Source organism: Pararge aegeria, chromosome 4 (genome assembly GCF_905163445.1).
Source record: "Pararge aegeria chromosome 4, ilParAegt1.1, whole genome shotgun sequence".
Taxonomy (NCBI): Eukaryota; Metazoa; Arthropoda; class Insecta; order Lepidoptera; family Nymphalidae; genus Pararge; species Pararge aegeria.
Genome location: NC_053183.1, coordinates 908716 through 932391, shown reverse-complemented (window position 1 = coordinate 932391; position 23676 = coordinate 908716). Strand labels below are relative to the sequence as shown.

The 23676-nt window shown below is 36.6% G+C and overlaps 1 protein-coding gene across 3 annotated transcripts in view; it reads left to right on the top strand.

The window, feature by feature from the left end:
• The window catches only part of LOC120623330 (ecdysone-induced protein 74EF), a 284125-nt gene extending 261579 nt beyond the window's left edge, over positions 1 to 22546 (top strand). For all 3 annotated transcript variants that reach the window (XM_039889294.1, XM_039889295.1, XM_039889296.1), the window contains one exon: positions 17698 to 22546. In XM_039889294.1, the coding sequence (XP_039745228.1) occupies positions 17698 to 18227 (530 nt within the window). In that variant the 3' untranslated portion in view covers positions 18228 to 22546. The remainder of the gene's footprint in view (positions 1 to 17697) is intronic.
• Positions 22547 to 23676: the final 1130 nt, after the last annotated feature.

The window sequence follows — 23676 nt, the reverse complement described above, 5'->3', positions numbered from 1 at the left end:
TGGCAACTATGAAAATCTCAGCCTTGACCGCCCGCGGCCGGCCCTCAACTCGTGTACTAGCTGCTAGTCTATCAAGATTGCTCTGCTAGTAAAGATAGTGAAGGCAAAGAGAATGAGTGCACAGCTCAATTTATTGGGGACTTATCCTTAGACCCTGTTTCAACTCATGAAAATTATCTTATTAAGGAAGTAAATCAGTCAAACTATTCACCATATGAGACGTTACATGTTGCTGTATGAACGAATGTTTAGTACTATTATACAAAACGTACACTAAGAGATACCATGGCGTTTTCGGTTTTAGTTTTAAGTTTACGAATGTAGCTTTCTTCTCACAGTGATGCATATACATATATACGAAAACAGTTTTTTTTACATATATTTTGACGTATGTTCCTACGAAAAGTGACAACTTTTACGTCACTCACTCTACTGTTACGAATGAGTTACGATATGATATATGTATCTAATAAGGGCCATGAATAACTAAAAGGTTAAAACCGTAACTTTATATTGTTCACTGACGTGAAGTTAGTGGACTGTAATAATAAGAATAGAAATCGTTGAACAATAATATTATAATTTCGATACAAAAACGTGCATATTTGTCGTCGCGCTAAATAAATAGAATAGGTATCGGCCATTGTAAATTTAACCCAATATAACCTGATTGTTTAGACATGGCCACGGTGTACAAGTGTATAACTTAACTACAACATGGTTAAATTAACTGTGCAGCAAGAAGCGGTGACGTCATTTCATGATGAAAACATTTTCCATTTTGAACATCTTGAATATATCTTAAAAATGCTTGTTTTTGCAGCATGTTTTTGACATTATTGAAAAAAAAAGACTACACTACATAGGGAGTAGGGAAGCGATACATTTTTTTTCATGGATAGAAGCGACTCTCGGAAAAGAGCCAAGGCATAGAATATTATAGTACAACGAGCGAGGTGTTTCTGTTAGTATTGTAGGCACATTCAATACGCTTGCATCGAATAAATAATAATGGTCTTTACTATTTGACCTTCCAGTTTAAAGAATTGATTTAGACTTGTCCTTTTGTTTTGCTTCAAAACAGTACCTATATCATAATTACATTCGATATCCATTTTTCGTATAATTTAACTGAGCAGATTAGTGATATTATAAATAACTCACTAATTTTGTATACACCTTAAAACAACTTTCGCTGCCTGGAAGAGATTGCTATGATTGCTATGAAGCGATAAACCGTCAATGTTCCTTTGTGGTCTACAATAAAGGTGTATTCATCCATTCAAAAAGCAATTGTAATCCTTTTTATAAAAAAGAACAAGTTTAGCTAGCCAGAAGAGATTATCACTATATAGGCAATCGGGTCGGGTGTATTTGTACTACTTTAAACGATGGTAGTGAGGCCTTAGGCGACGCCAAACGTGGAGACAGAAGCTGTACAAATTCTAAAAGTGTAGAAGGCCCTGGCCGGCAGATCAGAATACAGTTGCCAAAACCCCTCTTCGTCGTACGAGGTGATTAAAGGATGACGGGCAGCAGACCTCTGTGCTACTACTACTATCCACTTCAATCAGCAACCGAACCGCCTAGGATGGGGATTATGGGCTCCCGTTGGTAGAGGCCTGTAGTCCAGTAGTAGACTGTTATTGGCCGATAATCAATGATATAAATTATAATAGAAGTCTCTGCAAAAGTTGAATGATATTTAACAGTTTAAAATTAGACGTAAAGGTCTTTTTTAAATTGAGAATTGAATAATACACGTATGAGCTGTTCATTAGATTTTTGGAGGCTTTGCAATCACAAAGTCTAAAGAATTGCTTATTGCTTGCATACTACATTTAGCACAGAGTAGGTTATAGTATTTACATAATTAGCTTAATTTTTCACGAGTGGAAAGAAGGAAAAAAACTCGTAAAGAAAATCTAAGAACATTTTTATAATCATGGGCGGAACCTAGTCCTTAAGAATCTGAAACGAACCAACTATGTTGTGGCCACGCCTCGAGCAAAATAAGTAATGCTTAGTGCAACCTCTATCGGTATTTTGCGAGTGATTGTAATTGAATCAAGAGATCTCGGAATATTTTTTGAGTTCGCATTGAACTTTAATTGAACCTCCTGCAAACAAATCATGTTTACTTACCGACTGAGGCCGCGGATAACAGTCGGTAGCCGGAAACCAGTATTAGAGATGACCGGAAGGCGTAACTCCCAGAACTGCACGCGATTTGCGCCGCCTCACCACAGTTCAAATTATGTACATCCTAATCTTTCTTGTGTTCATCCTTTTTTTCATCGCGTTCTGAATTTCACCCTACTGTGAAGCACTTCTCTGCCGTCTTTTTTCTTGCAATCGTCACTTCAACCAATTGAAGTCCACTGCTGGACATAGGTCTTTTGTAGGGAGTTCCAAAATCCACGATCATGGGCCGCTTGTTTCTAGCGGCTCCAAGGGAGTCGTTTGACGTCGTCTGTCATCTGCAAAGCTGCGTTTACCTGTGCGGGGTTGCCATTCCAGCACTTTGGAACCCCAACGTCCATCGGTTCTCCGAACGATGTGCGTTTCTTGCTATAATATTATAATACTAACTCTACTGTTATACATGCGAAAGTTTGGTAGTTTATGGATCCTTCTTCCATGCAGCTCTTAGTATCTTCTTTCCTCTATCGGAGTTGGGGATAGGAATGGCTTTAACTCACCAAACTCACTCAGTTGGAGACCTCACAAATCCAATTGAGGGATACTTCTTTATTTTTATTGATTTAAAATACTTATCATATCATCATTAATAGCCTATAAAAGTCCACTACTTGAAAAAAAGCCTGTCCCAAGGGAAGGGATTCCCATACAATCACCACGCTTACATGAATATCTTAAACTATGTATTTCTTCCACGAAATGGCTAGATAGTCGATAGACGGCCGATTGGCGCAGTGGGCAGCGACCCTACTGTCTGATCCGTGGGTTCGATTCCGACAACTGGAAAATGTTTGTGTGATGAACATGACATGTTTTTCAGTGTCTGGGTGTTTATATGGATATTATTAGTATTTATGTAACTATATTATTCATTAAAAAATATTCATCAGTTGACTGATGAATATTTAATATGGTTAATAGTACCCATAAAACAAGCTAATCTTTCTTCTAGGCTAGATGGCGATGTGTGTATTGCCGTAAAATGAAGCCTCGAGTAGCAAAATAGAGATGTTCAAACTATACGTAGGTACTAAGCATCTAAGTCTGATCCAGACACGATAGTCTGCACATACAAATGATGCATTACGAGAAGTTAAAATAACGTGAAGGGGCCATATACCAAGTGATTGATTCAAGATGGCGTCCAAGGAAGTGCAGGAATTCGCAACCGTGTTAGAGGACGGGGGGCGCGGCGGGCGGCGGCGTGACCTTCGCGCGTTGATGCAATGTCGCTGTGTCATTGACCACGCGCGCAAACAGTTGCAGCTCACCCCCCCCTGCTCCTCCTCATGCCCCCCGCCTCCCACTGCAGCCCCGCGAGCCCTCGCGCCAGCTATCACCCCCCACACACCCGCACCCCCGCCCTGTGCACTAACTTTTGCCATAAGGATGCCGGCTCCTGTGTTATAATGCAAGCAATTTATCGATTAAATATTTTATCGATTGGATTTGATTCCCAAACTACACATTTACAAGATTATATTTTTCATATTATGATTTAACCATTTTTACTAAACTTATTCATACCTGATGATTGAATATACCTAAGAAGTTCTAAAATTATCAAGTACATAATATAAAATAAATAAATAAAAAAAATATTGATTGATCGATAAAAGCAGTAAACCTACAAAAATATAAGCATTACTTAGTTAAAATTTAGTTTGCACAACTGTTTACTCAACTCAAGATCACGTACCTACTTATTAACTGTAATTCTTGGTAAAAAATGACAATATACAAATTAAATAGGCACAAAGAACCCTAACTCCGCTTTTCTTTACAGCAGCGGGTGTCGCTACGACCTCGCTGTGTTAACAGTGTACAAAAACATTAAACCGATATTATAACAAGGCGACGTTTTCTTTACATTACATGTATTTACGTAAGCGGGGTGCACGAACTCCGCGTCGAATCACCTTCGCTGCGTCCCAATATACAGGTTGAGGTCGAATCGACAATAAAAGTAGTATTCGATAAAACCGAAACGACAAACAAACTGTCGTTCCAACGTCACTTAAGTTCGCACGGGAAAGTAGACAATGTCAAAAGTACGGACGTGCCACTCACTATTCGTTGTGCAGAGATCACACGATAGTTCAAATAACATACAATATCGATGTTCTTATTTACCTAGTTCACTACAGTGCATCTCTAAAGATAAATGTTCTTTTTTAAATTGAGTCCTCTGGTATTCAAATTTAGTGGTGCTTAGTTTTATTGTTACTTTAGTTTGACTCGAAAACTTATTAAAAATACTTAACCGAGCGATCCAAACTAACTCGTTACTAGATTTTGATTAATTTAAATATAATAATTATAAATAACTAACCTTACTTACCTGTTTTGTTTTGTATTTTTATAAGTTAATATATCAAGTATTATAGTTGTTTTTACCAGTATCCTACAGGTCTACATTTTCACTCATTGAATTACATGCCCATTCTATTCATCAAGACTTCTCGGTTGTAGTAAATGTCAACTCTACATGGATCAAATAACGAGAGTAGATAGATTAGAATAGTAATTCCTAGAAACCAACAATAGCACACCAATGCGTCGTAGATTAAGAAAAAAAACCCCTACCCTAAGTACAACACTAAAACATCAACAGATAACGAAACAACGCAGTCTATCATCCTAATCGAACCTGACCTTCCACAACTCGCGAGTCACGCGTGTACAAGTAGGTATAGCTCGGCCTAAATAAATAGCTCTCGAGCACAGAACACAAACAGCACTGGCAACAGATAACTGCATCCGGCACAATATTTGCATACAATATATTATAATGAAATAAAAAAACAGTCACACTTTTGGGAGATAGCCTACGGGTTATCATTCGCTGGGTACTTCGGGTGGGTACTCACTCCCATCCAAATGAAAGTTATCGGTTCATTCACTTGGATATTGTTTTGAAACTGTTTCTTTTAATTATATAATTAACAAAGTTGCGTGTAGATTAAGGAAACGTGCTTTTAGTGTTTTCAGCTTTATTAAAGCAGTTTTTTTTAAATATAATATTTTTTACGCAGCATAGATGGTAGAACCACACAGACAGACTTGACGTTTCAATAGTGCTCACAGAAATTAATGAATTCGGAATTTCAATTTAAAATTCGATCAAAAGTCACTTTTAAAACGTTCACAGATACTATTAAAAAGAATATGGAAGCTACCCGTACACTCATAGGCTTCAGTTTCATTGAAATATTTTCCTAAAAATCAAATAGGACTATTTTTATTAAACTGTTTGAATTACGTTATATATTGTTACACTAAAAGGATGTCATATACGTAGACAAAATGGCGCTTCAATCGCGTTTTGAATTTAGTATTATATTTTCCTGAAACAAATTTTTAAAAAAACATACATCACACATCACATCACATCAGGGAGAGGTCCTTTGGTATGTTTAAAAGGAAAATAGGAAACCAACTATAAAGTTATGTTGCAGCTTCAAATCCACTTTACATTTTGTGCGACTTTAATATAATGTAAGAAAAGGCGAGTAAAAGTTTCGTAAATGTTGATTTTGAATAACCAAAGTCTGAGATTCATTCTGGTTTAATTTCAATACAATCGGATTTTTTTATAAATCCTGCGAGTACCATCAATTTTTCCGGCCTAATAGTATCTTACGTCTGGCTCCGGCGTGTGAGCAAAATTTTGTCAAAACAAGCCTTAGGTTGCTAAAAAAGTTTAGTTTTTAAAAGCTGACAGCAACAGTCACCAGGTGCTTTCTCGGGTTAAAATCTACTATATCCCTCTTCAGAATGCAAGCTTCATTGTGCAAAATTATGTTACGATCGGTGCAGTGTTTAAGCCGAACAAACATCTAAACAAACCACTCTTTTTATAATATTACTTTGGATTCTAGTGTAACGTCGACTACACTTGAGCGTAAACGTGGACTTGACAGCTCGGTCTGCCACAATACAGCCGCTCATTATCTGAATAGGAAGCCGCCACTTATTTAATTCACATTTTTGTCGGTTCAGCCATATTTGTTTTGCGTGTCTCCAACGTGCTATTTATTCTAAATCTAACTACCTACTAATATAATACATTAATTTGTAAATTTTAAAAACTACCGAATTTCATTATGCCACTAGTAACCCTTTCACTTGAGAGTTGATACCCATGTTGTCGGAGTTGTCAAAAATATGTATCTACATTATCCGCCATTTTGCGGCGGCGGCCATCTTGGATCGTTTTTCATAAAAATAGCTACAAAAACAAAAAAAAAATCGGTTCATCCGTTCGGGAAATACCTTGCCACAGACAAACACACACATACACCTCAAACTTATAACACCCGTCGATTTCGGGGTCCACCCCTATACAAAAACGACAAAATAATCAAGAGACACGAATGTTCTTTAATACATCCCATTAAAAAAAAAATTAGGTAATAGATCTGTATTTTTTATCCGTACTCGTATTGTACAAACCAAAAAAATATATACTTGGATTTCCACAAGAGTCATAAAATATACTAAAATATATTTGGTAAAAGATATTTATATATGCAGATTTTTGTTAAGTGTTAGGGAAAATGTTAAGTAAATATCTGATAAGAGACTTTGTTTATTTAACATAACTACGCATTATTCCTATTCAAGATATGAATGGTTGATGTTTGCGCAATAAATTTTCCCGAAATATTTACGTATTATAACATAAGCCATAAGGGATTTTATTTTACAATACCTAACCTAGTTCTATTCAACTATTTATGTCTGGTAATTGTTTCTTTCTGGGGGCTTCGGCCGTGGCTGATTATCACCCTGCCGACCAGCGATTTAGCGTTCCGGTAACTAGCCAGCTAGATACCGATAAGGGTTTAACATTACTGCGATACCCCTAACAGATTAGCCCACTACCATCTTAGGCTTATCTTACCATCATCACTTGCTACCAGATAAGATGACAGTCGAGAGTGTGGTGGTATAAAAAATAATAAGTTTATTTGACGGAACCCAACCATATACCTGCACAGACGCGCACTTGACCACGCTATTATCTCTAGATCTTAATTGCCAAATCATATAAAGAATTACGAAGAACATACTAAAAATATAATTCCTTAATTGTAAACGGAAACTGGTGCAAAATGCATTATTGTAATTTCATGCAAATCGGCTCAGAGGTTTTGCAAGATCGCTCAGTTGCCGACGGCTCGCTTGCGCAACTGCTACAACATTCATTGCTTGCCGTAATTATTGTAATTCTTGTTATCTGTGACGGGTGTAATGACACTCGTGATCTTGGCCTTTGATATTTATGACATAAAAATCGAAGTCACAATCTATTTTTCTTTTCAATTCATTCTTTAGGACATGTTTAGTTTGTAAAGTGAAAAATAGAAAATGAATAGCTCAAAAAACTAAAAAACTAGCTAGGTATAAAAAAATCAAACTAATTTCTACCTTTTAGTTTAGTATATTTATAGAAGCGTGATTTTCAGTTTTTCTTAAACTACTATTTTTATTTTAGCAAAATTAATTCACCATCAAATCTGTTAATATTAAAGAAATCGGCTTAAGATAATGGTTGGAAATTAAAATTAACATCATTGTAAAAGAAAAACTGCTGAGTTACTTTCCGATTGCTTTTCGGTAGAATCGGACTTTCGAACCGATGGTAGGTAAACCGTCGCTACAAACAGACAAACTTACGCAAAAGTGGAAATATTCAGCATTTCTTTTTATTAATTTTTTATTCAACAACAAGTTAGCCCTTGACTGCAATCAAACCTTGTGTTCAGTGATGATGCAGTCTAAGATGTTAGCGGGCTATCCTGTTAGGGAGTACGGTAGTCATACCCCTAATCGGTTTCTACTCGAGATCGCACCTAAACACTAAGTCGCTTAGCGGTACGTCTTTGTCGGTAGGGTGGTAACTAGCCACGGCCAAAGCCGTCCAGACCAGACCGGAGAGAATTCAGAAATTATAAACTCTCCAATTGTCCTTGTCGTAAAAAGAACCCGGGGCCTCCTACTTAAATTCACAGCACTCACAGTTGCGCCAGAGAGGTCGTACAAACTAAACTTAAAATAAATACCTACTTGAAATAAATGAATTTTGATTTGATTAATCATTTACAAAACTGACAATTGTGCAAATCTCTAACTACACGAAATTGATAGCATTAACCTAGTGCTATCCTTTTCCAAGAGGGGCATGGTGAAAAGGAAAGCGCTACTTTTAAAACAGATAAGTAAGTCATAAGTGGTTATATTGCGCCGCGTTAAGTAAGGTCAGCATCGACGCTCCCCGCTCCGCTTACATAACTGTACCCTTAGTACAAGATTTGCTAACTCACAATCGAGGAGTCGCTTTGGCATATTAAACTCTACATTGTCAAAGCAAAATGAGCCTAATATTACATGGATTAAAGTCGCAAGTCCCGTACTTCCCATTTTTATTTTAAAACGTTCTGCCAAAAGCCCGCCGTGGAGAACTGAACGCAAGTTTGAGCTTTATTGTAACGCAAATCATTCTACTCTGATGTCCATGTATTCCGATACTCGAAAACGACTCCTCGATTGCGAGCGCAAATCTTGTACTAAGCGTACTGATAACAAGAGGGCGGCACTTGTGTCTGGGTCACGTGGCCTCTTACACGAAACTCTTAAGTGAAGTAAAGCCCGAAAGATATGTCCGAGCGATACCAGTAATTACAGTACGTCAAAGTCAAAGTCAAAACTTTCTTTCTTCAGACCATTAGGCACCTTTGAATTTTTACGTACTTACTTTTTTACGTACCTATATTACTACCTCATATTAAATAATGGGTTCAACTGACTTAAACAAGGCTGTATGTGTATTTGAATTGCACACACACTAATCTCTTAACTACGAGTATATTTACAGCTTTAAAGCTAGCATCGGTGGTTACTGGCATCGATACTTCTTAACTATCACTTACTTAACTAAACTTACTTATTATACTTCTTAACTAAACACTACTTTTAACTGCACTGCTCGAAAGCCACCTTTTTCACATTTATTTATTTATTCAATTTCAATTCCAATTCCATCACAATGTTATATATATTATATAACTAGCTGTTGCCCGCGACATCGTCTGCGTTTGATGTTTCTTGATGTGGCATTAAATTAAAGTTTTCAGTATCGCTAAGCCTTAAATGAGGGGTTTGCTGCTGTCCGCTGAGGAGTTCTGTTCTCTATCTCCAACTACAGTTTGGGCAAAATTAAACACATATTATAACCTCTATAGTACAAAAATAATTATTTAAATCGGTTATAATTTGTCGGAGTTATGGTGTAAAATCGTCAAACACTCACCACCTCTCCCAAAGGAACCGAGCTTAATGTCGGGATAAAAAGTATCCTATATTACTTCTAACACTTCCAAGAATATGTGTACAAAGTTTCACAAGGATCAGTTAAGTAGTTTTTGCGTGAAAGCGTAACAAACAAACTTACATTCACATTTATAATATTAGTAGGGATTATTATATTTACAATCTAATGTATACATTCGAAATGGAACTCTGTGAGGGTGCTGTAACCACATTGTTTGCTTAGAAACAAATAACAGTTTTAGAGCTGTATATTATTTCTAGTTTAAAGATAAGTTTAGAATTACCACCTATTACCTATTTAAGAATTGTACAATTTCCTTGTTGTAAATATAGAAGCCATGTTTCTATCACTGAATTCTAGAGATAAAAGATAACACAATCGGTTAATTACTTTCCAACGTGCTTTCAAATTATCACATCGTTTCGGCTGTTTAGATATTCTATTTATATTATTTTAAATATCTTTTTTTTTTTTTGTGAGAACCAAACGCCCTTTTTTAGTTTAATAATTAATGAAACTTTACTAAACTATAATAGGCTTAGGTAACAGTTATTGGCTGAGTATATGATAACATGTATAAAAAATACTTTGAATATCTATGCAGTGTTTATATTTTAGTTTATCAGAATGTCAAGTGCAATATTAGTGCAAATTAAGTGACACAAAGTCACCTATGGATAGAAGATAAGGAAAAAACTTATCGTTCTCGAATAACGCATTTTGATTCGTCTTAAAATTATTACCGTTTTATTTTCTATGTTGAAAATAATTTGCCTGATTTATCAGGCTTTAGGTCCTAGCCCTTTTATAAATTAATCAAGATAACGTAAAATGGCTACATCGAGACACTGCGACCCTGATTACGAATTTGTTTCATTTTCTTATATAGAAACATTTGCTTATTATTTATTTGACAATTTTTTTGCCAGTAATATACTACTTAAGAAAACTGCTATAGTCCTCTAAGATTTCGTTTAAGTACTGCCTTGAAACCATGGGCAGGAATGTTTTTTTCCGTCTTTATTGTTTATCGGCATACAAAAGTTCAGTAGTTACATCAAACGTAAAGAACTCCTGCTGTTTTAAAATGAAAGTTAAAGAATAATTCGTTAAGGAAAATTACGCCGACGCGAAATCTTGTAAACCGGGAGCGATGGGAGTGAACTGCGCAGGGATGCGCGGGCGCAGGCTGTGGGAGTGTGTGTGCGTGTGAAGGTCAGCCGGCGGCGTCATTTCCTGGTCATTGCCTGCCTCATCCGACGAGCGTCTGCGCGAGGGTTGTCGCCACTACCATGATATGCTGTGGTGCTAGCTAGTAAAAGGAGATTTTTACTGCTACATATGTCAATTTAGTTTAGTTTACAGATTTGGGTATCATAGTTAAGGATTACAACATCAGTTAGTCTTCCAGCTATGTTCTCATGGCTGCGTTTAAGAACGAAAAACGAATGTCCGCTAATTTCATTTTCGCATTCATAATAACGTCCCCATCACATTCCATTGGTTTAATATCTGGCTAAGTTTTTTGTGGTCTCTAATTAGACCAGGGCGCGTTTTAAACCATCCTAGCTTTAGTTTGAATTTAACGAATGCAGTAATCACCATCGCCTAACATTAGTGTTAACATGTTAAATGTATGAACGCTTCATAAGTGCCTGTGATAAGGTCTACATGATTCTTCAGAAGAATTAATACCGTCTCTCCTCCTAAAGGGTTCGCAACTGGCAGCCCTACGTGCAGACACACATACTTATACACACATAATATGCACTCTAAGAGACACGCACACTACTTCCCGCCGGCAGCGGCAGTCGGCACAGGAAAACCATGTAGATGCAGCCATTGTGAAACGATCTATGGGAGGATATGAGTGAAATAAAAACTGCATTGTTTATGCATGACAATCAAACTAGGATAACTATGTATGACTTCCAAATGTATGACGGTTGTGCTTTACGTGACTTAGCTTCAAAAGCTCTTACCTACTTCAATAGTGTTCGCCTGAGGATTCTTTTGTTTGAATAAAATGCACGCAATGAATATGTAGGTAATAAAGGTACCTATGAAGCCAATTTCCGTATCGACTGTTAGTCATCTTCTACAATTTATTCACAGACATTTTTTTTAAGTATAGGTATGTTATATGCTGGACATAATGTGCTGGATTTCAAACGGTTCCCTGATGATAATTATCTCATCCGGCAGCGAAAATTAAGCTAGATAACAACGTACATTTTTATTGTGTGCAAAAATTTTGCACAGCTTGTTGCTTGGAGGAAATGCTCACCGAAATCTTATCTGTCACTATTTATCATGATAAAAGTAAAACTTCGTCATAGATATATAACATATATATCATGATAGCATAATACATAACCATACGTATTATAAATGATGACGATTACTCAAAATGATAGAACGAGTAAATACCTATAAAATTGCGGCATTTTAAAATGCATTTTAAGATAAGTTTCTATGGAAGAAAGGAGTTCATTATCTTCACCTCGACCCATTACCGGCCCATACAGAGCACGGGTCTCCTCGTATAATAAGAAGGGGTTAGAAGAAAGGTACTAATATTCTTTAAGCCCACAAAGAATAATTTTATTCCTTGAATGTTTCATTGAATTTCTATTTCCAACACAAATAATTTATCAACAAAGCCATCAAACTGTTATACATATTTTTCAAAATTTTACTAATAACTAAACTCGAATTGCGTTCTCCGTTTCTAACAATCTGCATCAGATCTCGACTTTTGTGTGGATGGATCCATCCCTGAAAATGTTACCTAAAACATATCTTTGTTTAAATACGGGTAAGTAAAACAAAGAGGGTTTTTTAAACCAGTGAAAAAGTGAAGACACTCAAATTACCACACGCGAATATTCTTCCAAACGAGCCAAGTGCATAAATATATCGACGATAAAACAATAGTGTTTGTATCGCAAGAGGTTTGTGGGGTAACCCATTTATTGCGAGCGGGACGCGACCGGTTCCCTCCCGCCGCTAACGTTCGCATTCTTGTATCCGGGAATAAATACCGTCAGCACACCCTTCGATTAATTATACGCTCTAATGTAACATGATAGAGTTCGCTTTCATGTGGTCGCACGCTCGAGTAATTTTCTTTTTGCGCCGAGGCGAGGGTCTGCGGAGTGGAGATGACATTCTAGAGGCACGGACGAGCGCTCGGCGTAACCTTGATAATGCAGCACTAAAAACCAGTAGGATGCGTCCAGCTATAAATAGACTCGCCAGCGCATAATATAAGTAGGCACCTTTTTTTTCTTGTTGTGTGTTAGTGTTCCCAGGCGAGGGATTTTATGGCGTATACGTAGAACGGTTCATTAAATCGTAAATATAACATTTCGCTTTCACGTCAGCTATCGTGAACATTTATCTCTTTAGATTGTGGCGAAAAGCGTAAAGCATGCGTTATTTTTAGTTCGCTAAATAGCTTGGATAGCGTTATATAGGTATTATTGTTGAGTGAGACAGGAAACCTAAAAGCTGACCCATCCGGTTTCAGGAGCATGACTAACCGGAATGTGCTAGGATTTACTATTTGGCTACCATTTGTAGGAAATAATGAAAAATAAAAGGTAAATTTGATTCGCTTTCTACGGCCGCCGATTTCTAGACGATAGTCTTTTACCGGAATTTTCTCTTACATCCCTTGCGTTTCTCTACCGATACGTAAAATTGCTTAAAATATTTTGGTGGTATTTGTAGTATTTATTTTTAAGAATAGATATTACTTTATCTATGTTTTGAAATACTTAGATAATGATAAATACCTAGTGATCAAGTTCCAATTACATACTCATAGCATATCATTTAAACTAATTTGGTATCTCTGAGGTTTTATTTTTAATTGCTAAATCTCTGTCATCGCATTATGTAGTTAGAATAATAATAATTCATAACAACTGTGACATTCATACAAACTGTAGGTACTTTATATTGGCTGAATGATTCAAACGTTATCGCACTTCCCTGAATTATTATCGTAACCTAATTGTACTATGTTTTTTCAAATGAATTTTATTTGATATGGTGCAGCAGACTAAAGATGTTAAAAGGAGCTTTTTTAAACAGTCTAAGCCGCCAAGTTGGTTTTATTTTTTGGTTTCAAAACAAATTGAATGTGTTTTCAGTCTTTAAAAATATATCCATAGGATTTATATATATTTCCCCTTACTTTATTTCACTCGTGACCGATATATTTAGGAACGCTGGAATGAACAACAAGATAACAATGCCACGATTCGGTGTCGAAAGACTTAAATCATAGCACTTGCCAACTGTGTCGATGACAGTGATTTTGGCGCCAAAATGTCCGCCATTTTTAGTTCGTACTTCCCATTCATTGTACACCTAAAGATGGAACTAGGAAGCCTTTTAAGTGCCCGTTGTCCTTACGCTAGCCAATGACAAGCAACACACGTGCCGGGGTGAACGACCTGCGATAAGGCGTGCAAAAATACGCGAGTTAGATAATATTAGAAAGAAAATGGCGGACAGTTACGTCCGCACTCGTAGATTGCGACGCGCACAAGTGAAAAATAATAGCGAAAATGTTGTTTCTAAAACTGATAATCTAAATCTCCCTCATGCTCTAGGCATTTGAACATCGTAGTTATTAACCTTACCGATGGCCTCTCATCATGTCAACCAAATGGACGTCCAACCAGCTATGCCTTCTGTCGAGATATTTAAATTCAACGGCCTTTTACCGCTTGCCTCCAGCGCCCTGCTACTCGGGCTACCTATTCCGAAGGGTACTTTACGGATCTACAGATCTTCTGTGTGTAGGTCACCACAAACACTATTGGATTGCAGTCAGTGAATGGGACTTCTAATAAACGCATTAGAAACCTCTTTAATAAACTCTAAATTATAACAGTCATAAGAGACTAGATAATTGGTATAAAAAATATACCAAGTTTCTATAAAAAAGGGCATTGACACACGAACTGAGGACGGAAAGAATTTCCATAAGGATTCCGGTTTTCCATTATACCTCAACTAAAAATTCTTACGAAATTCATTTTTAACTGGCTCGAGTACCTACTGATAGTTTTCTGGCATAAAAATCAAGCTCAATGCAAAATTTCATCACATCGGTTGATCTGTTGAATTCATTGAATCCCTCGGAAATGGCTGTTTTTCAGGGATAAATTGTATTCTGTCTTCTTCACAACGTTTCCAGCCATGCAAAACCTCATCGAGTATGAGTAAAGAAGTAAGGATATGCCGACATTTGATAACACATCTGTCTAGTTTTAGTGAAGTGAAACTCGCGACATGTCGCGTCGTGGCGTGGAGGAAAACGCCGGCGACTGGCCAGCCATTGGGGTCAAGGCGAGTTGACGCAATCTAAGTCACTTTATCTGTTCACGCTCTTATCAAACGTTTGCTAGTATTTTTAAGTATTAGATGGTTTATTGAGATTGGGAAATAAAGTGAACTGAAACAATGACATATATATACTCTGTTCCGCGTAACTAACTAACTAACGTTAGCATCGTTAATAAGCGCTAATTATTACCCAGAATCGTTTAAAACAATACCGCATTATTCTGTTGATAGACATTATTGATTGGGACTATTGATCTTTCGATGAGAGAACAAAATGGTAGTAATACTAGTGTTTTCAAAATTTGAGCAAATTTGGGTTACCTCACTAAGTTGATAATTTAGCTAAAATTAATATAGCTAAGTTGATAATTTTTTGGAAAGTCAGTTTCCTAGCGCTCCTGTACACAACCAAAAGTTCAATTACGCCTTTAAACAGTGTAAACTAGAATAAGACGCTATTTGATCATCATCACTAGCCTATAAGTGTCGCACTTATAACATATATGTATAGGATAGTAGGATATATATTTTTTTTTGTTTTTTATAAAAAAATAAATAAATAAATATACTACGACAATACACACATCGCCATCTAGCCCCAAAGTAAGAGTAGCTTGTGTTATGGGTACTGAGATAGCTGATGAATACACTAAATATAATACACATAAATACTTATAATATACAGATAAACACCCAGACACTGAAGAACATTCATGTTCATCACACAAACACTCTCCAGTTGTGGGAATCGAACCCACGGCCTTGGACTCAGAAAGCAGGGTCGAATATAGCTTAGTTTGGAACCAAGCTGCCCCAATGCAGGCTAAATTAGTGTAGGTAAGGTTTGGAACGCTCTTCCGGCATCGGTGTTTCCTGCCAGGTACAACCTGAATGCCTTGCAAAAGTAAATAGGTATTTCCTAGACAACGTGCTCCTACTTAGACGTTATTTTCATCATTTGATTGCTTTCAAAAGTAATTTGACAGATTGGTTAAGCTCATTATCCGGTGCTTCGTGACAATGATTGGAACTTAATTTAAACGCACTTTTGAATTTTCTTTGGAGTCGATACATCACTAGTGCGGAATGCTATGCTATCGAAATGCTTTGCATATTCTATGAAAGAAATTCGATTCGAGTGTAGAAGTACGAGCAAAAATCTCTAGATACTCCAGTTGAACTTTTCTACATGCATATGCATTCCTTCGGCACTGCATCATAATTGCCAGATAAGATTGTGATCGCCTGTTAAATATTATGCAATATTAGCCTCGATGCCAACGTAAGGCTAAAGTGTGCACTCAAAATATGATTGTCTACTGGCTCTCATAGTCGTGTGATAGTATTAACCTAAACATATATTGTTTCTGCGGTAGAAAACTTTAACTTCTGCATAGTCTGTCGCTACCCTGCCTGTCTAATTCATAACTATCTGACTCTGTAAGGAAACACGAAGAAACCGAAACTAATTAAATATTAAACTTCAGTGGATCTGCAAACGCAGCATTTTGTCATCGAACCTATTTTCATTATTTGCATCTGAATTTGTTTCATGGTTTCATCAAACCCAAATTGAAAAACCTCTCCAGGTTACCCAACGTATGCTCTCTACCTCTATCTCTCGTCTGACCTCTCGAAGAACCCCATGTAGCCGGAAGAGTATCCAATTTATCCAACTACATCGAGATATTCACTCATAAGGTCTTCAGTAATGAGCTTGTTGAAATCTTTGAATACTTCATTTAACTCAGCTTGGTTAGGTAAAGCATGAGATAGAGAGCATTTTGTGTTGACTACGAGCTGAACTATTTGCACTCGCAATCTCGCAAAAAACACATTTCTACAAGATACCCCAGAGGAAATAGAAAATAGAAGAACTTAGAGCAGATATTATCTTTCATAGGTGACTAGACGTATGAAGATCATCATCATAATCCATCCGTCATCAGATAAGATGGAAGTCATGCTGCTGGGGAATGATCTATGTACCACCAATTTGGAATGCAACATTTCTAGAAAACTCTTCCCACTCGAGTCGGACGCCCGCAGTAATCGGTTCCACTTGTACGAATTAGGAAACTATTTCAGCTGAATTATCGTTCAAAAAAGACCTAAGTACAGGAAATTACATTGACTCCGATCGGCTAACCCACTTTGAAATTGCAACGCGCCTCAAATAACCGGTTTTTGTCTTCACTGTAGATTGTTTTATACTGCTTTAACTATTCAATTTGTTTTGAGTAAAATCCGACTATGAATATGATTATAATGTGCATAGTTAATAGATATTTATCATGTCATATTATTCCTGAGATTACGATGAATCAAATGATACTATAACAACCTAATTCCGTTATTTATGTATACTTTACAAAGAAATAGATCGGCTTAAGGCTTTCCAAAAAATACCTGCCTATTCCCATGAGGTAGAAATATATCCTTTAAAAAGCATTACTTCTTCATTTTTGGAAATTGCGGCGCAACAATACGGGAACCATCCTGTGTTTTCCACATCAACCAAAATTGGAGTTGCTCAAAGTTTGGGTGAGGCAGCCACCAGATGAGTGCAGCTGGTGGAAAAGCTTTATTGCTACCTCCGACTCTTGGGCAGCACGGAAGTTATGTGGGTCTCCCCCCTCTAAAGGGGGTCCAAACTAAAAACCAACACGGCATGTCCCTCTTGTTGGCTTTGTTGTATACCTCCCGGACGAAGCCAAGAGCCCTGAACCCGAAGCTAATGATGGTAAAATAAAAGCAATAGCAGTGTAAATAAAGTGTATTTTCCTTGTTTCCAGTGAGCGCGGCGGAGCGCGACGCGTACGGGTACGGCTACGGCGGCGGGGGCGGCGCGCACCACTTCGCTGCGCCCGCGCCGCCGCCGCTGCCGCACGACGACCTGCCCTACTCCGTGTTCGACTTCGGCGACTACCAGCGCCACCAGTACCACAACAAGCTCAAGCCCAAGAAGAGGCCCCGCGCCGACGGGCCGCCCGCGCCCGGCGTCAAGCGCAAGAGCCGCGAGGGCTCCACCACCTACCTGTGGGAGTTCCTGCTCAAGCTGCTGCAGGACCGCGAGTACTGCCCGCGGTACATCAAGTGGACGAACCGCGAGAAGGGCGTGTTCAAGCTCGTGGACTCCAAGGCCGTGTCGCGGCTGTGGGGGCTGCACAAGAACAAGCCCGACATGAACTACGAGACCATGGGGCGCGCGCTGCGCTACTACTACCAGCGCGGCATCCTGGCCAAGGTGGACGGCCAGCGGCTGGTGTACCAGTTCGTGGACGTGCCCAAGGACATCGTCGAGATCGACTGCTCGCTCGCGTAGGCGGCCGCATCTCCGAGTGCGAGCGTGACTTGAAGTTCGGGACTTTAATACGTAACTGTTTGTATTCGTAGAAATCGTTATTCGTTTCGCTCTTTCATACATTTTTTCACTAACTATATAATATTATATTTACTTAAAAACCTTAAATGAATAGTAAATTCGTCTATTTTTCAAATCATCATGCATTATTACGTTTTTCCGTATCGCTTCTGATAAATCTGATAATGAATGATCGATATTAAGATAAATTATATTATTATTATTCTCAAATTGTATTGAACTAATAGTTATAATGTTCATTATCATTGAATTGAAATATTTATACAAAATAGGAGAGACGAAATTGATTGCTCAAATGTTTATATATAATACCTATTTTTAGGGGAATTTCAGAAAGGAACACTAAAATTTGCTAGATGTTATATGATATGGATATGGAGTGGTTTTTGTATAATGTTAAAACGAATTTTTAAAAGTTTGTAATATTTCTACATAGTATATTATATGCAAGTATCTGCGCGCCCCGCGGCGTTACTTGGACTCCACTGATCAGAACTTCCTACCTCAAAACTACGCAAAACTAATATTACATATTATGAATATACAATTTATTCGAAAGAACAGTTTTTACAATACGCAATAAGTAATATTATAGTCTTAATAAGAGTTTATATTATAAAAGAAATATTTACGTAAAAAAATGTTTATATCGTAATTACAAAAATATCGTATAATTGCCCTCAGACAAAATATATATTATAACCTCTTTGGTGCTTTTGATGGCCATTGCATATTTACACCTTGTTAAACAATCGACCTCAATTATATATTATAGTATATATATATCTATATATTATATTTCAATTTATCTTATACCAATTCTCTAACCATGTGTCGTTCCTTTGTTATGACCGAGCTTCAGACCTCGAGGGGGATCTGACAACCTGAAAATATCTTTGCGGAATTTTTTCTCTTTGATTTTCAGTAGATAAATTATACTAGAAATGGCAACCGTGCCCTATTGTTAAGTACAAGTTAGTTGAAATTTATTACATATAGAGTCCCTCACGAGGCCCTGAAGGAGGTCGTCTGAAATCTTGTGTTTTCAAAGTTTTCTTTACTCGTCTTCGATTGAAACCGAATTTCAATTGATATTATTAAGGTTCTTTGTTTGTGGAATTTCCGTGATTCTGCTAGAGTACTGAAACCAACTGCCAACTTTCTGTTAGAGAGCTAAATAATAGTTTAAGGTATGAACTTTTGTGCGTTAATTGTGTTAATTATTACAAATAGATGTTTACTATAAGTGAGCTGTTTTAAGTGAACATGTTCTAGTTTATTTCGTTTATTTAAATTTACTATAAGCCTGTTGGGGGGCCTCGCGCACTATTCTTTCACATATCAAACCATACCGTTCGCGAGCCCGCATCCTAATTTATCAGCATATCAGTACATATACTAAAAACAAATACTAATAATTATAAAACAATCTATTGTGATATATACTTTTGCCTAACGCAGCGCGAGGCCCCTATTTTTTGTTACCTGAGTAAATATTATTAATTAATTACGATTTGTGGTCCAATGTTAATGAATCATAATACTTTTAACTAGATAGTCGTTAAAAGGATCAGGTTAAGCCGTAGCCTAGTTTACGTTGAGTTTACAATAATACAACTAAGTATATAATATCATACAATGCAAAGAGAAACAGATGCTTTTGTATATTTATACATTATACAGATATTTAGCGGCGGACAACTTTACTCTCCCGATTCCATCAAATTGTTAATTATTATAAAATCTGCGTGGATCAGTTTGACATCAACTATTGTATCATAAATATATTAAATTGTTTCGCGATGTATATATAAAAGTATCCGATGCTGATTTTATTGATGAGAGTCCATTAAACATTTGTTTTAGAAACACAGTTAATTACCTAAAACAATTATTTTATACTTGTTTATGAAACATTTGTTTACTATTTAAAACGTGACTGCTTAAATACTAGTTAATATTATAAAGAAATAGAAGATGTCTGCCGCTATTTTGTTATGAGATTTCTATACGAGTCCGTAATGAAAGGAGTTGTTAGTTAAGAGGGGTGTGTCCAATATATTGATACAACGAAATGCGCAGCCCGCGCACAATATTGAGAGCTACAATAATTCCCGAATGTTATGCAATATTTTTATATTGAAATCGAAGTAGCTATATAAATTATTTAGCGAGTAAGAGACTATAGTGTGTTACATGAGTGCGGCGGGCTACGCACTTCGCTCAACTTGAAAGGGTTAGTGAAGCCTTAAGTGAATCGAAATGTCGAGAAAATGGGTGCTAAGTGTGGGACCGGCTGGATAGCGCTCTAAAGTAACGTAGATCCGACCGAACACGGGATAGGTAACGTATAGTGACAGTACAGTAGACACAGAATTCATCCCAGTGCGCCAGTGCACGGCAGCAAACGATCTCAGTGTCCAAACTTCTTCGAACAAATCCAGTGCCCGTTTCATGTGATTTAAAGTAATACATATGAATATAAAGTGGAATTTTAATCGTATTTTTATATAGTTAGGAAAATTCTCAAAAAGAACTTTCTTTTTAAATCATTTTTTTTTTCTTGCTTCTGTAAATATAACTATAGGTTTTAACTTATTTATTTCGTCTTGTATCTCACGATCGCTGGATCCGCGCATCGGGCAATTAGGGAAAAAGTTAAATTAAAAAATTTGATTCTAATATGTCTAATCTAGTTAAATTATTGATATCGCGCACGTTCGTAACTCGCGGTTATTCGTTAGGTTACATTTTGTATATGTATACAGTATATACCAGATTTCAGTTACAAAATACGTTCATTTGATAAAAAGATGAATGATTCATAAACACGTAGATGTTTATCCGCATTGTTGTTGTCAGCAGTATCTACGTGATTTACTTACATACGACATATTTGGAACTGAAAGATTTGTGTACGAGTGAATACGTGGTCTATACCTATATTTATTTAATTTTGTGTAGTAGAGTCACTTGTGCGGATCTCGCGAGTAATATTTTCCTTTTCTGGGAAACTTTGTTCTATAGGCTACAAATTTTATTGTAATATACATAATTATAATGGATAAGAGTAATGGTAGTAATGAATGGACCACGTGACGGCAGGAGAGCTCTCGGAATTTATAATTCGGCTAGTGTGTGTGAAAAGATTATGAGTTACCGGTTAGTAGGCAAAATGTTTGAGCAAACATTTAAAAAGTAGCTCGAAAATTAAAAAAATATTTTAGTCGAATTGATGTTGTTATAAAAAAAATCAAAGTTTCTATAAATTAAATAATGTACTTAAATTTTCAATGTAAATTTTACCAGCACCTCGTGGGAATTATTGTTAAAAAATTATTTTAATTGAGCCTAGTCTTAGTATCATAAAATTCGTTTAAATTTAAAAATTTAAATCGTTAGTTATGTCTATGGTAAACTATGGCGCTGTTTTATTTTTAGGCTTAAAATGGCCAGAATCAGAGCCAAACAATTATTTATATGTCCACCACAAGAAGACCGCGTTCTTGTCTCTGAGCATACCTACTATTCGACGCTTACTACCTAATGTCGAATGAGTGAGCTCACTCGTTTGGGTGGACAAATTTCACCTAAGTGACTTTGAGACAAGGGCGTATCTGACGATTTAGATCTTTGTTTAAATTATTTCGGGCGTGACATCTAATGCCGATTGTGTAATGCACGAAAAATTGTAAATACAATGTTAAAATAATCCAAACGCATACCCTCGCGGCCCATGAACGAATGGCGTCTAGAAACTAGATAGGTGAAATATGAAAATATTTTGCTTGAAGCAATGAGAAGGTTAGTGAATTTGGTATTAGGGGGAGGGAGGTGTCCGCTGACGAAACACGTTTTGTGTATTTCAATGTATTCTTATTCACTAGTTAATGTCCATTAATTCGATACGTAATTGGTGAAAGCGTGTGGATTGTTTTATTTTGCATGTCGTTTTAGGAGATAAATTATAAAAAAAAATTGTCCGGCTTCTCTACGGTAATTTCTTTGGTAGAAAATTGACAACCTTTTTAATTCTGAGAGACGTTATGTGCGTTAGTGATGTTTTATTACAGTTGCTTTTAGATTTATTCAGATAAAGTCCGATAATTTTAATTTTAATCTTAGTTGATTAATTTAACAAAATACTGTATTTTCTGCCCCCTAGTTAAGTTATTTTTCTATGTATAGCTAGTTGTAAGTGTAAATGATTTAGCATATAAATTTGATGCATGATGATAATGTTAATAAAATATCCACAATAAAATACAAATGTATGTTTTTGTCAAATACCCGGTTTTTCATTCTACAACTGAAACTTAGATAGTGACCTAACCATTGTCATATTATATAAGGACTCTACGGTGAACACCTGTTGGAAATATCGCAATATTTTCATTTTAAAATTATATTTGATTCACAGCCGATGTTCATGAAATTTTGCCGGTGGGCATTGTGATTTAAATACGACTGCATTTACTATATCGAAGGATGCAAAGATACCTCCCGGTTTCTTAGTCGTTATCAATAAGTTGATTATTAATAGATAAATAAATAAATAAACTACGAGAATACACACATCGCCATCTAGTCCAAAAGTAAGATGACTGATGAATATTTTTTATGACTAATATACTTAAATACTTAGAATATATAGATAAACACCCAGACACTGAAAAATATTAATGTTCATCGCACAAACATTGTCCAGTTGTGGGAATCGAACCCACGGCCTTGGACTCAGAAAGCAGGGTCGCTGCCCACTGCGCCAATCGGCCGTCATAGATAAGTACTGTGTACAAACTACTAAGCTGCAAAACCTCTACAGTGCTGTACTAACGCACGTAACGTAAACGTTGACAGCCCAGTAAGTAGGACTTTGACGGCACGCACCTCTAACTTTTCAAAGTTATGTTCTAAGCAATTAAAATATCACATGCTTCAACGGTGAACCCCTTCTCACTGTGAGAGGAGACCCGTGGCCTGTAGTGAGGAAGTGGGTTGATATGATGATGATGATGATTCAATATATCTTCTATCTATATATCTTAATATATATAAATCGCCTGTCACGATGTTTGTCCGCGATGGACTCCTAAACTACTGAACCGATTTTAAATTAAATTGGCACACCGTGAGCAGTCTGGTCCAACTTAAGAGATAGGATAGCTTAGATCTTTAAGTAAAGTCACAATTTTATTTTATTGCAAATTATTTGTCTATAATTTATTGACAGTCGCATGTATATAAGGCTATACTCATTTAAGGCTTAGCGATACTGAATACTTTAAAAACAAAATCAAACGCAGACGAAGTCGCGGGCAACAGCTAGTATATATATATATATATATATCTAAAAGAAAGTTGTGTTGAGTTATAAATGGTGTTAGTT